At 41.2% G+C, this 16,068-nt stretch overlaps 1 protein-coding gene across 15 annotated transcripts in view; it reads left to right on the top strand.

Moving 5' to 3' along the window:
* Positions 1-16,068, top strand: part of AGBL1 (AGBL carboxypeptidase 1) — a 388,880-nt gene that overhangs the window by 4,488 nt on the left and 368,324 nt on the right. For all 15 annotated transcript variants that reach the window (XR_014957536.1, XR_014957537.1, XM_085588337.1 and 12 more), the window contains one exon: positions 15,997-16,060. Coding sequence is in view for 13 of the 15 variants with exons in the window: in XM_085588337.1 (XP_085444463.1) it covers positions 15,997-16,060 (64 nt within the window). In the remaining 2 variants the exon portion in view is untranslated. The remainder of the gene's footprint in view (positions 1-15,996; positions 16,061-16,068) is intronic.

Here is a 16,068-nt window from a genome sequence, read left to right as displayed (position 1 = left end):
CCAAATGCTATGGTTTGACAGGGAAAAGATGCAAATCTCATGTATCAGTGTTGGATGTTGTTTTTACAGAGGGATTTATCTGTGAGTGGCTGCAGTGTCCAGCAGAGCAGACACAGGATCTGCTGTTTGCTAACTTGGAGGTCTCAGCTCTTTGTGCTGCCCCTTCTGAGCTGTCGTGCTGGCTGGCTGACAAGGCAGAGCTATTGTTATCCTAAGGACAAGTGGGAAGGTATCAGTGCTGCTCCACTGACAATGAATAGAAATGCATTTTGCAAAATGCTTTTGTCTGCTCTGCATCCTTGCACTTACTCTGTCAGCAGAACTGCTGAGATTCCTGGCTTTTAGAGAAATAGATGCAAAAATACCAAGAACTGCTCAAGTAGCAGAATGGCCACTCATTTGGGGATGGAGGAGCTCAAAGTTTGGATCTACGTTTTTGGGAGGCAGCCTGGCAGGCTGGGCTTAGTGGAATAGCCTTAGAGGGAACAAAAATCAACTCAAAACCAGATGGCTATTTTTATGTGGTTCATTAACTAAATTTTACTGAGATTGTTGTACTTACAGTGAGCAGCAGTGGACTTATTTCTGCTATTCCTTATAAAAACGGGTTTAGCTTTGGAACAGCAGAAGTGCAGTTAGGACATTGGCTTGTAGGGTTCAAGGAGAAATAGTGGGTGCAACATTTTGATGTGTCTACTGCCAATGTCACTTGGGCTCCATGAGCCTGGTTTTGGCTTTAACCATGGAAGAAAAAGCATAATCCTCCATAAACAATCCTATAGAGATAGCGCAGGTTCTGACCTCAGCTTTCAGGGTTGCTGCTTTTCCTTCCCAGCTCCACTGTCATCTCCTCCTTGTCCAAGGAGAACCTGAAGGTAACCCAGAGCTTTTCCCTACAACCCGTGGGTCACCATCATGGGGCACTGCTAAGCAACAAAGAAGAAAGGAGGATAATATCGATACATTAATCCCAAATTCCTTCCAGGCCACAGAAGAATCATTGAGGTTTTTCACTCTTGTGAACCAGTGCAGAGCACTAAAAGCCCTCAGAGGAAGCTGTGACAGGTCTTGGACTCTGCTGAAATCCTTCCAGTGACTGAGCTGGGACCAGAATTTCTCTCTGTCCCTGGGCTGGTCACAGCTGTTTCTCTGAGCACACTGCCAGCTCCTCTGCAAATGCCTCCAGATGGGCTATCCAGAATTTTCAGTGGCTGAATTAATGAGAATTGAAGACCTTGGGGTGCAAAATGTACCCAGAGACCGATTGGAGCAGTGATGGCTGGGCTGAGCACGAGTGCATCACAGTCTGAGCTCAGCAGAACTTTCTGTGTCAGACAAGAAAAGTGGAGTTCTGTTTCTCTTCTGCTGTCTCTCATCCTTGCCTAGAATGGTTTGTGCTCTGAGGACAAATGAGGCTGTGTCATGAGTGGTTGAGGAGAGCCCTTTCTCCCTTCCTGCAGCAATGAAAATGTGACAAGATGGCCATGTTGCTGGATCAGTTGGGTGCCAGCCTGGAAAAATGGTTTATAAACCTCTGCTTCTGAGTTAATCATGTGTAACATGGCAAATAATCCCACCATGCCTCACATCAGTGTTTGAGAAACCGGGTGGTGAGCACTGGAGGAAAAAACCCTGAAGTTCTGGTACCCACACAGTAAACAAAAAACCAAAAAAACCAAAAACAAACAAACAAACAAACAAACAAAAAAGGCAAATTAATAATTTGTTTTTATGCAGGTCTTGGATCCTGCACAATAAATAATGCACAGAACCACATGCTAAATGATGAGGACAAAATGCTGCATGGCATGATTTTCCAGGCAACAGGCACTGCTCATCCTGAAGCATAGGTTATGTGAAATAAAACAAGTTGTCATGTGGAAGTTAAAAAATGCAGTTACTTCAGGGGACCAAATGAAATATCAGGAATGCTTTAAAACTGGTGCTTTTTAGCTGTTGAGGGGCTGACTTTATGCTTATGGCCAAGCTGTTTAACTTAGACTATTTGGATGCAATATAATGGCACATTATGCCATGTCATGCAACTCAATATTGTGTATTTTGGTACTGCATTATAGACACAAACAAATTAATAGAATAGACCACATTATAGAAGGAGGTATGTGGTCTTGTTTAAACTACTTATCTTTCACATACAGTGTGCAAATATATTTTAAAAACACCTGTTTATCTATTTCTAAGTTGAGGATAATTACTGGTAGTTATCTAGCCTCCCTAGCTGTATTTATACATTACATCAATATTTTTATGACAATGGAAAATTTCCACCCTCTCTCTTTCTCAGGTTTCAATAATTTCCCTCTTTGAAATAGAAGAAGAGATGTTTTCATACAGAGAGATGTTTGCCTGAATAGGTCTTGCTAGTGTTCCTTTGTGTAGCATAATCTTATTTTCAGTATATTATGCTGCATTTGTTGTGATGGCTTAGACACATTTTTCTGTCCGATGCATTGGTACAGTCCTCTTGGTTTTATCTATAATAGGAAAAAAAAGTCTGTAGTAGAAAATGTGTTCATGGGCTTTTTGAATTAAAGTTTATTATATTATGTTCAGCAAAGCACACACAAAAAGTTGCTTGTATTGAAAAATATATGGGCTGATAATGGCTGACTCCAGCAGTGTCTACTGGCACCAGCAGAGATTTTACTGATGTGTGTTAACAGAAAGAAAATAATTTCATACACACACTGGGAGTTTAAGAGATGGGGAGGGGTTTTTGTGTCACTTCGTCCGGGATAGCAGGGTTGGAAATTGCTCCTGGAGTTGTTGTTATCATTGACATGCTGCCTCTGTGTGATCACTCCTGTTTGTGCCAGGGTAGATAACACAACTCGTACCATCATTACTCTTGCAGTGAAATCTGGGGGGGATTTAAGCCTCTGGAAGTGCAGGTGAAGGCCCCTCCTTCCTCTGGGCTCCAAGAGCAGTCAGTGGGAATGCAGAATAAGGCAGTGTTTGCTGGCAGCTGCTCATGAACTGGTTGTGATGCCAGGCAGAGGTTTCCCTTTCCTGTGTCTGTTGGGTTGGTGTGAGCTCACCTGGGACCCTCAGGCTCTGAGATCCCAAATCCACACACACCCCATGTGCCCACACGCGCCGCTGGGCTCTGCCTGACTCCGCACTCGTGGCTATGCTATTCTCACCAGACCAGGACAGAGAACAATTCCCTCCTCCTTCCCCTATTCTTTTAATAATCACTTGTCTCACAGACAGTCTATCTGCACCTGTTTGCCCACAGGGCCCCATGGGCCCGAGGACGGAGGCGCTGATCACCGGCAGAGCCGCCCTGCGCTCCAGGAATCTCCGCAGGGAAGGATGGGGAGCTGGGATTCCCTGGCAGAACAGGCTGATTTCAGTCCCCAGGGAAGTGGGAGCTCAGAATGCTCCTGGGAATTGATGAGGTACTGTGTGAGAGGGAGTAACAACCTTCTCCAAGGGGACCAGGAGCAGTAGCTCCCTAGCCAGCCTCCCTTGTGCCCTGGACAAAGCCAGGTTGGCTGCAGGAGGAGAGGAGGGAGTGTTAGGGGTGAGCCATGTGGTAGGCTCTTGAGCAAATGCATTGCTCAACACTGGTGCCTGCAATCCTGCAAGCTTTGTGTGCCACAGAGAGCATTACTGTGCTGCTGCATCAGAACAGTTTATTTCAGAAAATACAACTTAATTTAAGATTCTTCCACTAGAAGGGACCATGAGAAGAAAAACCCATCCTTGTCCTCTAAACCCCCAAAGGGAAGGAGATTCAGCTTTGCCTGTGTAACGTCTTAGCAAGCAAATGTTACTCTATTAATCAAAGCAAGAACTTGAATCCAAATCAACCAAGTATTTGTAGGCACTTTCTGTTATTTAAAATCTGGGTTTATTCCCCGATTGTTTCATTTTATGAGAAGTTGACCTAAGTATAATCTAGGTGGATTCTTTGGGTGGAGATTCAAATCTCCAAGAACTGGTGGATAAACTTTTTCCTTTTCATACAGGCAAAACAATTTATCTTAGTACAGTTTTGGGAAGGAAACTCTAATGTGATGAAGATCATCTCTTAAAATAAGGGAAACTTGATCATTCTCCTCCAGAGGCTGATGGAGACAGAGCTCATTCATATCCATGACTTAGTATTTATTTTTGATCTGTGTGCTGTTCTGACTTCTGTTTACTGAGTGGGGACCAAACACACCATACAGAAATCAAAGTCTCAGAAATCAAGAATTTGTCATTGATTTCATAACATGTCTTCTAGAGAGGACAGAGATAACACAGTAGAGGTTCTTCTGCCTGCAGGCACTACTAAGCTAAAAAAAAAAGAGAATTAGTGTTTTAGACTAGCTATTGATTAATAGAATAACATTTGCTTGATAAGACATTAGACAGGCAAAGCTGAATCTCCTTCCCTTTGGGGGTTTAGAGGACAAGGATGGGTTTTTCTTCTCATGGTCCCTTCTTGTGGAAGAACACAGCCTTATTTTCAAAAGGTAGTGTAGGTTGAGGTGGAATTAATGAGAACTGCAAAGCTTTCATGATGATTCTTATTAGAAAATTGAGTAATTCTGACACACAATTCCTCTGGGAGAAATAACTACTCTACCAAAGAAATCTTGGCTTTTTTCCCCCCTGCCTTTCAGCAAGGGATGCTTTGAAACCAAAACACATGGGTTTTTTTTCTGACATGGAATCACCACAGCATTGTGTTTTACTGCAATCAACTTCTGAGAAGCCTTTTATGCACATTAATTTTTGGTGTAATTTACAGGCAAAGGCTTTCCCACTGGGTCTAATGGGAATTTGATCCCTGTAGTAAAGTGAGACAGACTCTTCTCCCCATGGCCCATCAGGTCAGTGCAGTCTCTGGTACCGGTGCCTTTCCTTTCAAAGGAGGGAATGATGCTGTATTGATGGATCAAGCAGTAGTGCTGGGCTTTATTTCAGAACTGTCACAAACCCCATCAAACTCATTCAATGTCTGTGCCTTCTGCTTCCTTCAGTTGGACAGTAGATGGAGATAAGGTTCATCTGTCAATGTAGGGCAAAGGGAATCTTAGCTCACATTGTTTCCCAAATCAAAGAGTGGGAAAACTTACAGCCGGAGCAGATGACACTCATGCAGCCTGGGTGAAATCAGTGCAGTGTCTGTCTTCCTCTGCCATCTTATGTGGTTTTTATGGGATTCCTGATGAAAGGCCAAAGCAGCAGATTTACAGTGAAGATAAAGCTGGCCCTCCATTTTATTCAGGATTAACCTGGCAAGCAGAAGATTGACAGGGAGAGAAATATCCTCCCATAAGCAGCTAACTTGGCATGGTGAATGCCCACCTGTCTCACTTCAAAGGAGGGGAGGAGGGAGAATGGACCACCTGACCTTTCCCTATGATTAAAATGCTGATCTGATGAAGTCAGAGGAACAAACTGAACTGCTTCTTTCAACCCTCAATTCTTCCGGGAATAAACCAGCACCATCAACATGGAGAGAGTTTCTGGAGAGGCTAGGGGAAAGCAGCATTACTGCCCTGGTTTATCTGACCTTCTCTTTGGAACAATCTTCTGCACTTTGAACAGCCTCTGGCTACATGTTGAAGTTTTGAAAGTGTGGGAGAGAGCTGGAGGTTACAAAGGAAAAAGAGAATGTGTGCCTGGCTCTGTTTTCTTTGACAATTTCTCTTCCCATATGGCTAAGGCCATTTGATCTCCCCACGATGCACAGGGACTTCAAGAGGACAGCTGGATGCAGAGATGCATTAAAATGATTTCTCTTTGAGATGAAAACCATGATTATTAACAGCTTGGTTCAAAAGCTCTCACAGCAGCAGCTGTACCTCACTGACTGAAAACTCTGGAGGGTTTGTCTAAAAGGTCTGCATGGCTGGGTGATCAAACAGTCAGAAATCTCCCTAGCTGAGAGTCCCCTGCTATGTCCTACAAAGCCTGTGAGCACTATTACACCAACAGATCTCCTTGGGAACATGCTTAAACAAAACAGGACACAACAACAACTTCTTGGTGATCTCTCTCTGCTGGCAATGGCTGCAGGCATCAGAGGCAGATTCTGACATCGATCAAATCTCCTGCCGGGTATTCACTGAATTCACCTTTCTTTGAGAGATCAGCCCACTGTGTCCACTGCATGTTCAGCCCATTCCCATGTAAGAGAGTCTCAGAAGAGACAGCCCAAGGGTTTTGGTTGGGTGAACTCCACAGGGGATTCTAACAGAATGTGTGGAGCTTGGTATTTTAAAATATAACTCCTGTCCCTTTTCCTGGAGCACAAGCACAGACATAGGCTCATTCATGGAGCTAATAAAATGCCTTTTAGCTTGAATGACCAACTGAGTTTGCAGGTACTTCTGAACTACTGGATGAAGTAATGAGGATGGAATAAAGCCCCAAACATGCCTAGTTTTGACATGGTGGCATTGGCTTTCTGCTGTTGGGTGTCTTGCATGGGGTGTAGATTGAAGATAAAGGAAATAAAAATATTTCCATCATCTAGATGGAAAGTAACATACCCCTAAATGCCTCTTAAAAACTTGGCAACCTTTTCAGAGAACTGAGGTCTTTACTGTTGAGAGATTGCTGTTTAAATCTAGACGGATGAGTCTCAGCAATGCAGTTAAACTGAAGTTCTGCTTTATAGTACTGGTAATATTACTTTAAATCATTAGAATTTCAAAGCACAGTTTGCTGTTCATTATGGATGCCGAGTTTCGTTTGTTGTTTGATTTTTCACTTAGACTGGATGGCAAAAATAGGTTCATCATTTTCACTTTCAGGTTCCATCTCTGAAGAAAATAAGCTGTGACTAACAATAGTTATTAGTGGCTTGTCTCTGCTGTCCATACCTCAATCATTGTTATTAAATATGATTGATTAAAAGCATTTGCATGGCTGTTCCAGAAGGTGTTTTTGGAAGTGGGGTAGATTGACACATAAGGACACTTGTCTTGGCAAGAGAAAGGACTGGTGTTTTTCTAAACCAGAGTGTACCTTTTAGTGATCCTCATCTTCAGCCTGTACAAGTCAGTGTCAGAATAATGTGCAAAAAGTGGCATTGTTTACCCAGGAATACAGAGAGAAGCCTGGACTGAACACAGGCAAGTGTTAGGGCAGACTGAGATTAGACCCAGGGATTCTTGGGCTTTATCATGTCTGGTCCAAGCAGGAACATCCCAGAGAAGGCAAGGATAGCAGCACCTTCATTATGGCTATTTATTTCCACATGCACATACTCACATTTGCTATAACATTAAAAAATCAGTGGTTTCATTAAGAAGTGAGTACATCTGGAAATTTTCCAAGATTCTCCAGACTCACTTGTACTTCAAGAAATGCCATTGCTTGTAAAAAAGTTTGTCAATTCCCAAATGTGCTTCGTCTTTGAAAGACAAAGTGTTCTCTGGACTGACACCCATCAAATCTCACGAAACAGAAAGAGGATAGCGTGTTTCATGCTGCTTTTTCATCTTTGGTAGGGGAAAATAAAACTAAAACTGAATGGAGAAAACAGATCCCTCACTATTAAATTTGGGTGGCAGTTGTGTTAAATATCTGTAACAGAGTGGCATTTGAATGAAACATTAATATTTTAAATTAGTTCAGTAACAGCAAAAGTAATATAAAATATAGGAATAAATCCAAGAAACAGCAATAAACAGTAGATGCTGGCATGCATATAGAATTCATTGTACAAGAATGGTTAATGCCTTACAGAAACTTAATAAGTGAGTGTGAAAGGCATATGCTAGGATAATCTTGGCATTAAAATAAAAATAGATTAAAAAGAGCAAAAAGGAGAATAATATAACATTAAATCCAGTCAAAATCTTTAGGTGTCATAGGTAACTTATTGTGAAATAGGAGATAAAACCTGGGAGAATTTATCTGCAGTAGAAATTACAGAAAGAACATTAGAAATATTCAAAAGAAAGTCTAAAAGCCTTTTGCAGAGTGTCACGTGTTTTGATTTATCTCAAAGTTTCCTCGTTCTTTTAACACTTCCAATTTGACAGAAGCATTTGAGGGTTATATAATAATGTTTTACCACCGTTTCTGCATAATAAAGTAATTGCTCTATTAGAGGAGCATTAGTGAGAGGAACAAGTGACAAAAAGGAACTTTGGATCAGGAGGAACTTCTGCACGAGGACAAGCTTTTCTTTGAGAACACCGAGAGAACTTTGGTGTGAAAAGAAAAAGAGAAAAAAAGCAGTTTACTTTGCCAACAGTATCCAAGATATTGCAGTCTGTCAGGGCATAATTCCTGCAGATATCTGATTGTGAATATATTTTATTGGCGTGACACACTAATAACATAGCACTGAGATGAACAACCTTGCTCTGAAGTTAGGGGAAACACCTTTGAATCTTTTTGACACAGCAGGTAAAATATCCATTGGAAAAAGATCAGATCATGGTCTATGTGCTTCCTAATTCCTGTATGGATTTATTAGATGTAGTATCCTCCTCATCCCTTGGCACAAGGATGAATCTCTTTTTAAACAGCTCTGGGAGCCACTCGTGGGAAGTAGCTCTTTCTTCTCCCAATCTGGCATCAGTATTCCTTGCAGGGGATAGATTTTTCTGCTGCACTTACTTCTGGGAGTTGAGAGGAGAAGACTGATCTCAGGGAAGGGAAATTTTGAGCTCCTCACAAATAGATGGAAGTAATTGTGTGATTGAGGGCCACAGGACTTCTGTGCATGCAGTATTTCTGCTTCATTTTGTTGTAATAGCTATCCTGGCTCTGCCAGCTATCCTCTTAGGTATTGACTAAGTGATATTTCCCACCAGGAAAATAAGAAACAATCTGATCTTGATGAGGAATGCTATTGGGCAGGTGTTAGCTAATGTTTATGTAGAAGTCTGCGATCCTCTGATCCAAGGTGTTATGCGAGTACAATTTATTGCATTAAATTTTGTAAGAATCCTTGGCACAGATGATTTTCATCATGTTATTCACCGAGTTATTTTGCCTAGAGATTAGCTTAAGCCAAGCTGTTTCATCTCAACACCTTCAGTGTTTTGAAGACATTAGGATGTAAGTTTGGAGTTTTCCTATCCCCGCCTTGAAGCAGTTCAGTCCTGCAGAGTGTAGCATGCAGATCTCTCAAATCCTTTGAGAAGTCCTGAAGCTCAGGGAATAGGAGCAAAGCCCTGTCCATTTGCATGTTAGAAGCTTGCTTTGAGGCATGACTCCTGCCCACCTGGATGAGCTGTGAAGAGTTAATGTAAATGAAGGTGAACCTAATGGGAAGAAATGACGATGTCTGACTCAATTCAGAAGGTTGAATTATTTCTTTATTATAATTATGTTAAAATACATTAATATAATATACAAAAGGAGAATACTAAGAATAGATCTACTTTCTCTGACTCTAACTCACACACAACTCGTGATGCTCTCTCAAGAGTCCAGACACTAGTGGATTGGATTGGCCATCAGGCTCAAACAATTCTCACCAGAATCCAACCAAGCACTCACTCCAGGTAAACAATTCTCTAAACACATTCTACATAGGAAAAACAAGGAGCAGAAATAGAAATTGTTTTCTCTTTCATTTCTCTCTGTGCACCTCCATGAAAAATCCTGAGAGGGAGAGAAATGTGCTTGCCACAAAGACTTGGAATCATAGCACCCAGTCATGATCTGATGTGCTACTGAAAAAGATGCTGCAGGTTATCACACCCAAGTGCAAACAAAGGTGAGAAAAGACCAGACTTTCAGGTCATTGCAAGCCTTGAAAAGAGCCACCCACCTGATTGCAGCAGGCCAGAGGGAGGGACATTTTTAATGAGTACTTGTTATATTTTTTGATCTAAACCGTATAATTTCTGCTTTGGGCTTGGTGTGGTGTGAAGCATCAGCAGGAAAAGAAATGTCTCAAAATTGGCTCAGTGGGGTTCTTGCCATGCCTCACAGGGGTGGCCAGGGCCAGCGAGAGGGACTTGTCTCCAAGGCTTGGGAGCAGGAGCAAGAGGTTGCCTGGCCACGTGTCCTGTCCCTGGAGGCCCCTTGGCTGCCCCGGGTACAGTTTGAGGGCTACGTGATCCCCCACAGCTGCGGACGCCTTTCTCCCAGGATTAAAGAGGTCACTTAGGACACTCCCAGAGCAGCAAGGTCCTCCTCTCTGAGGCTTTAAATAGCCCCTTCTCCTTCCATCTCTCCTCCGAGTTTCCTGGCTCGCTCAGGCCTATCTGACTCCTCAGAAGAGGAAATCCAGATTTGGACAAAGAAATGCACATACTGTTTACCACAGAGGATGGTGACTCCTGTGGTGATGCTGAAGATGTTTGGATGATTATTTTGGGAGCAGGGGCAGCTTGACCATAATTCCTTGGGATCCATCTAAAGCTGGATAATGGTAGTATTGTTGAGAAGGTGCTCCACTTATGGCAAAATTCAGGCTATAATCACTTTAATTGGAATCTTCCCTTACTACTGATATTTCAGAGGTCTCTGAGCCCCTATTCTCCCCCTCAGAAATAACGATTTTTTCCCCCCCATAAACCTCCAGGTAACAAATACTGTGGGCCTTCCAACAAGAAGAAATCAAGCTTTTCTGGCTGAATATTGAGGCTGAGGATGGGAGCATTCAGACAAGAAACTCTCCAGTGTATTTTGCTCTCTTAGTTAAGTGTGAATTTTTAGCTCCTCTTAAATTAGAAAAAGCAATTTACTCTGACAAAGCACAGAACATAAGGCACCAAACCTGGCTTCACAGTTATTGTAAGGCTGTATAGTCAGCTGTGGGAAGGAGATATCCATCTGGCAAATCCATAATGCAGTGGTGAGTTTGGGCTGCTAGGCACCTCTGCCTTGCTGGCAGAGGACTCTCTGATTTAAGCATTAAGTGAGTAATTAGAACCAAACATTTTCTAGAGGTCTCAGGAGACAGTGAGGACTAATGCTGCTCAGCCTCTAACCTGCTCTTGATTTTATGCAGTATTAATTTTGCACAAGAATTTCTCTTCAATAGGCTTCAAGTGCAGAAAGTGAGAAATCTGACTTGCAGATGTAAGTCTCATTACACAGGCAGTTGGGCTGCTGACTGCTATTTGTGTGAGCAAATTTATTAAGGGAAAGAGAAGAGAGGAGGATATATTTTGGACAGTTCAAACCCTGCTTCCGTATTTAGAAACAGGCTATTTTAAAACAAACAAACAAACAAATAAACAAACAAACCCTGGAACTGGATATCCTATTCCTTAGCCTCACTAAAAAACTCCCAAACAAACAAGTCTGGAAGTTTTTTAGCCCAGTGCAGCAGTACCTTTTCTTTAAAATGAGACCATTTTATTTTGTTGTTTGTTTGGGAGATTTTTCCTAAGCAGTCACACAGCTTTGTGAGACAATTCAACAGTTAATTTAAAAGATGTATTGGTAAGAAACCGTGTTATGCATTGTCTTGCAAGAGAGACTTCTTTCATTTTGCATTCATTATTTTTGTGATTGGAATAACTGCTTTGTATTTCTTCACCCAAATAAAATATTTATTAGTAAATCTCGCACCACACAAATTAATGGTGTTTGATTTCTTTCTGGGTGTCCTTTTTTCAGCATTAATGCTTAGACTCCCAACAAACCCTCTCAGCAGGTTGTATGTCTCATTCAGGGAAATACCTGCCTTTGGGCAAAAGACAAAAAGCCCAAAAGACTGAGATTATGGGATGTTTTTGTTTGAAGGCAATGCTGGAGGGGGAATGGCACAGATTCTATCCTCCAGGCTGGACAAGAAAAATTCCACCTCTGTTGGGTTTCTGACTCTTGTGGAAAACATCCCCAGGGACTTCCCTGAGGTTACCTGGTGCTGTGGCTTAGTGGCAATTTTATAATCTTGTCTTGAGTAAATAACAGCTGGTCTTGGCATGTTCTCAGGAGCAGAACAAGGAGACAGGAGCTGTTCCCTGCGTAACCGTGGGTCAGTGAAATAACCCCAGCTGCCAGTCAGAAATGCTGGGATCGAGCTGTTGTCCTCCAAGCCCAATGTCACCAATTAAACACTTGCTGCCTGTAACCTATCAATGACGATGTGCTGGGGTATTTTTTTATTCCTGGCTTTCTGTATCCTTCTGCTGTTTATCTCTGAGGAGCTTCTGCCAAGCTAACCCCAGTGTTTCAGGGATTAATTCTCAGAAAAAGCTCAGAGAGGAGCTCTCAGCCAGGAGCTGATTAAATGCATCTGAGCTCAGCTCTGTGATACTCTTGGTTGGGTGAGGAAGACAGGATGCTTTGCTGGAGTAAGGCTAAGAAAGATGAAGGACTCTGACCAAAATGTACAGCCATGCTTGATATTTAAAGTGATATTTTTGCTACTTTAGCCTTTGTCCAGCCACAAGCTGTGAAAGGCAACTACAGGCTGCTGTTAATAGGTAACAATTTGGCTCTAACTTTAAATCCTTTTAGTGAAATCCTGAAGGAGGTCAGTGATTTTGTAATCTAATTTAAGCTTCTGGGAACTTTGCTCTTATTCCACCCATATAGAACAAATGCATCTTCATTAGTCTGTGCACATGTAGATGCTGTACCTAACATTTGTAAGTGCTGGCAGGAATGGAAAATACTTAGCAAGAAGAATTTTACTTTACTCGTTTCTTTGGTTATGGTTTGTTCTTAAACCATCAAACATTTCTTTCAATAAAAATAACTAATGTGTTTATTTTTACCAGAGCAGGGTAAGAAATTTGCATTAAAGAAATTACTCTATTCATCTTTTTTAGATCAGGCACAAGTTGTGATTTTCTCATTTGTACTTACTGTTCACAAAGATTTACTGAATATTTTTTATGAATGAATATGTTGGCAATTCATCCACAAGGAGTTTGTTATGTGTATTAATTTAAACAATCAATTCTAATATATTTCAATGTCCAAATATCGTTGATGACTTTGAAAACATGAAGCTAATTAGTCAAAATCTGAGCTGTTTCTTTTCAAGAGGCAAGTTGTCATCTAGCAAGACAATAGCAACTTTAGGGTGGTTTTTTTCTGCATTGTTTCTGTGATTTTTTTCTGTATTGTCTTGCTATTATAAATGGGAGCTGTGCTCTTCTACAGAAGTCTGTATTATTCAGTGATGCTTTGTAATGGGACTGGGGTTTTATCCATTGTTTCAGCCAACACATGAGTTATCTAACTCCTTCAGCAGTGTGCAGCAGGAAGGGGAGCAATGAGGCACCAAGACAGAATTTTAGTGTTAAAACACCAAGAGTAAACACTCAGGTAAAATATTTGGCAATATCACCCAGCTTTAATTTTCGCATTTTAAAGGTTGATCTTTCGTGTTCCCTCAAGTTCTTTGTTTGCCTGAGTCCCTGGATAAAGTGCATGGAAAGTCAGAGGATATCTTATGTCATCACTATTTGTGTTAATGGCTTAGGAACCCACAATCCAATCAGTTAAAATAAACAACCCAGTGTAATAGGAGCATAAATCAATGAAGACTTCATTACTGAAACCTTAATGTGTAATCCATCCACCTACAGAGGAAAGGGATACTGAGAGGCAGCAAGACAAAACCAGAGGACAGTCTGATTTAGGCAACCCTGATATTTAAAAAGGTGTTGAGAACAGTAAGTCTTCCTGGAGTCAGTAAATTTGATGGATACTCATCACTCCTGACAACCTGCCCCTGACTATTAAGTCCCAATGCTAAAATATGCCAAGAAACTCTTGGGAAGAGAGCTCTGAATGTTCTTTGTTTAGTCTGGGAGACTTGAGCCAGATCAAATGAACAAAGACATGAATTAGGAAGATTAACATAGGACTAAAATTATATATTTTACCCAAGAGTAATGCTGCTCAGAACTGCTCTGACCCTGCTGCAGACTTTCCACGCTGTGTGGTCCCTGGAACCAGTGGCACAAATCTGGGCTCCTCTAAGGTGAGGGTGGCAATACTTGGTGAAGCCAGAGTTACTGGATTTCATGAAAGCCACATATTCTGTTTGTCTTGGCTCTGAAAGGAGCAGCAATCCTATCACACTGAGCCTTTTGATTTCAACATGGATCATAAAAGGGCTGAACTTTTGTGTTCAGTGCTGAGATCTCTGCTTGTTGAGTTAATAATGGAGAGAAACAGCAGGCTCTCTCTCTGGGCATGGGCCAGCTCTGATGTGGGGATGAGACAGACACTTTGCCTGTGGATTTTAGCTAAGAGCAAAAGTTGAGCCTTGGGAAAGCCATCAGTGCTCACAGACCTTCTCCACTGAGTCCCCATTTCAGAAGTGATTCTCCAGTCTCATCCTCACTGACTCTTCTTCTTTCCTTCCTTCCTCTTCCCTGACCATATCTTGTTCTTTTCTCTCATTCCTCTTCTGACACCTCTTGTCCCTGTGGCTCACTTGGAATATATATTGAGCAGGGAATGGTTGGTAGCACTGCTAATTGACCAAAACCAGTATGCTGGGAAACTTTGTTTTTCAGAGATTTAGAGTTTGTTTTTGTTAATAATTATGACCCCCCGCAAAAAAAAAATCTAAGAATATACACTAGGTATAGGATACCGAAGCTAGGAAACATTGGCATTAATGTAGTTATTCCATGCATAAAATGGCACGTATAGTTTGCCAAAACAGAAGGAGATTTGGTTGCAGGGAGCTGCCAAGCATCCTACAGGATTTCTGTGACAGGGGTGGAAATCTGTTTTTCTAGGCTGGCAGTCACCTGCTCTGACTGCAGACATCAATTTCCTGCTTCATCCCCATGTCTCACCCAATGCATACCCTCCCCAGCTATAACAGAGGAGGAGGTATGGACTGCAGCTCCCTAATTAGCTACACAATCCTCAGCACCTTGTCAGCCTGTGCTGTGACTTTTTCAGGAATCCATTGGGAAAAAAGGGTCCATTTGTATTCATAGTCATTATTACAGATCTGAATTAGATTTTCCCTAATATTCTTTCTAGAGTTACTTTTTGATAGGTGATACTTCTCGACTCCTTAAATATACAGTTGCATAATGTTAAATATGTCAGAGAATGGTTGAATCAGTTTGGATGGTAAAATGATCACATATATCTGGATTAGATACCAGGTTAGTTTAACTTACAAGGTAGGTTTAAGTTTCTGAAGTAGTTCAACATTCAGAAATATAGGAGCCATATATTTATGAGATGCTATCTTATTGTCATCATTTAACTGAAAATAAAGTCATTCTGTTATAGTTTGTGTGATCCTTGGTTCTTTGGGACTAAGGCTATTCAAATGTAAGTTTGGTATTAATTAGAAATTTATATGTTGTTGTATCTGTTCAGAAATAAAGACACCCAGGTCTTAACCCAAATCCCTCTAATTGCAATATAGACCAGTGATTAATTTCTGAATCACAGCAGTGAAATCTGTTTGAAGCAGGATTAAAGAAGGGGTCTAGTGTATCACACAGATGGATGGTAGATATCATTGTTTCCTTCTCCTCAAGTGCATTGCATCTTATTTCCTCTAATGCAAAATTTAAAGTGACACTGAAGCAGAATGTGTCATGTCAAAGTGTTGTGGTAACTTGGTCTTAAAATTAAATTATATTAGTTTAAAAATAGATTTAGGAATTATTCTTAAGTTCAAGGCTTCCAAATGGTTGTGGCTGCAAAGACAGGAGAATTTTCTTATAGATGGGATTAATATAATTTAAATATATTATTCTTCAACTGCAGTTGAAGAGATGCTCTCATGGAAAGCCACCTCACATTTAGCATTTCTATGTGATACAGAATTTCCTCAACTTTGGGGTAGCCAGATCACACCAAAAAAGAGAGCTTTAGCTTAGAATTTAGATGTAAGTTCTACAGAAATGCTACTGTGTATTAAATACTGTGTAGTATGATATGTTAGAGGCTTTTAAAATATGTCATCAATATGTTTCCACATATTCACTGTCCAGATGGCACAGAAATGCTCAGTGTCCAAATAAGGATCTCAGTGCCCGGCACTGCAGCCCTGTGCAGCACAAAGTGTCCTGTTCTGAACTGATCTGTAAATTTGGTGTATTTCTATTCCAGAGCTCCTGTGACAAGGATGTCATCCTGAACATTCTCAGTGTCCTCACTGACTTGCTGTCTTTGGGTAAGGAA

This window comes from Lonchura striata, chromosome 10 (genome assembly GCF_050655825.1).
Source record: "Lonchura striata isolate lonStrDom1 chromosome 10, ASM5065582v1, whole genome shotgun sequence".
In the NCBI taxonomy this organism is placed as follows: Eukaryota; Metazoa; Chordata; class Aves; order Passeriformes; family Estrildidae; genus Lonchura; species Lonchura striata.
This window is presented reverse-complemented; position numbering and strand designations above follow the sequence as displayed.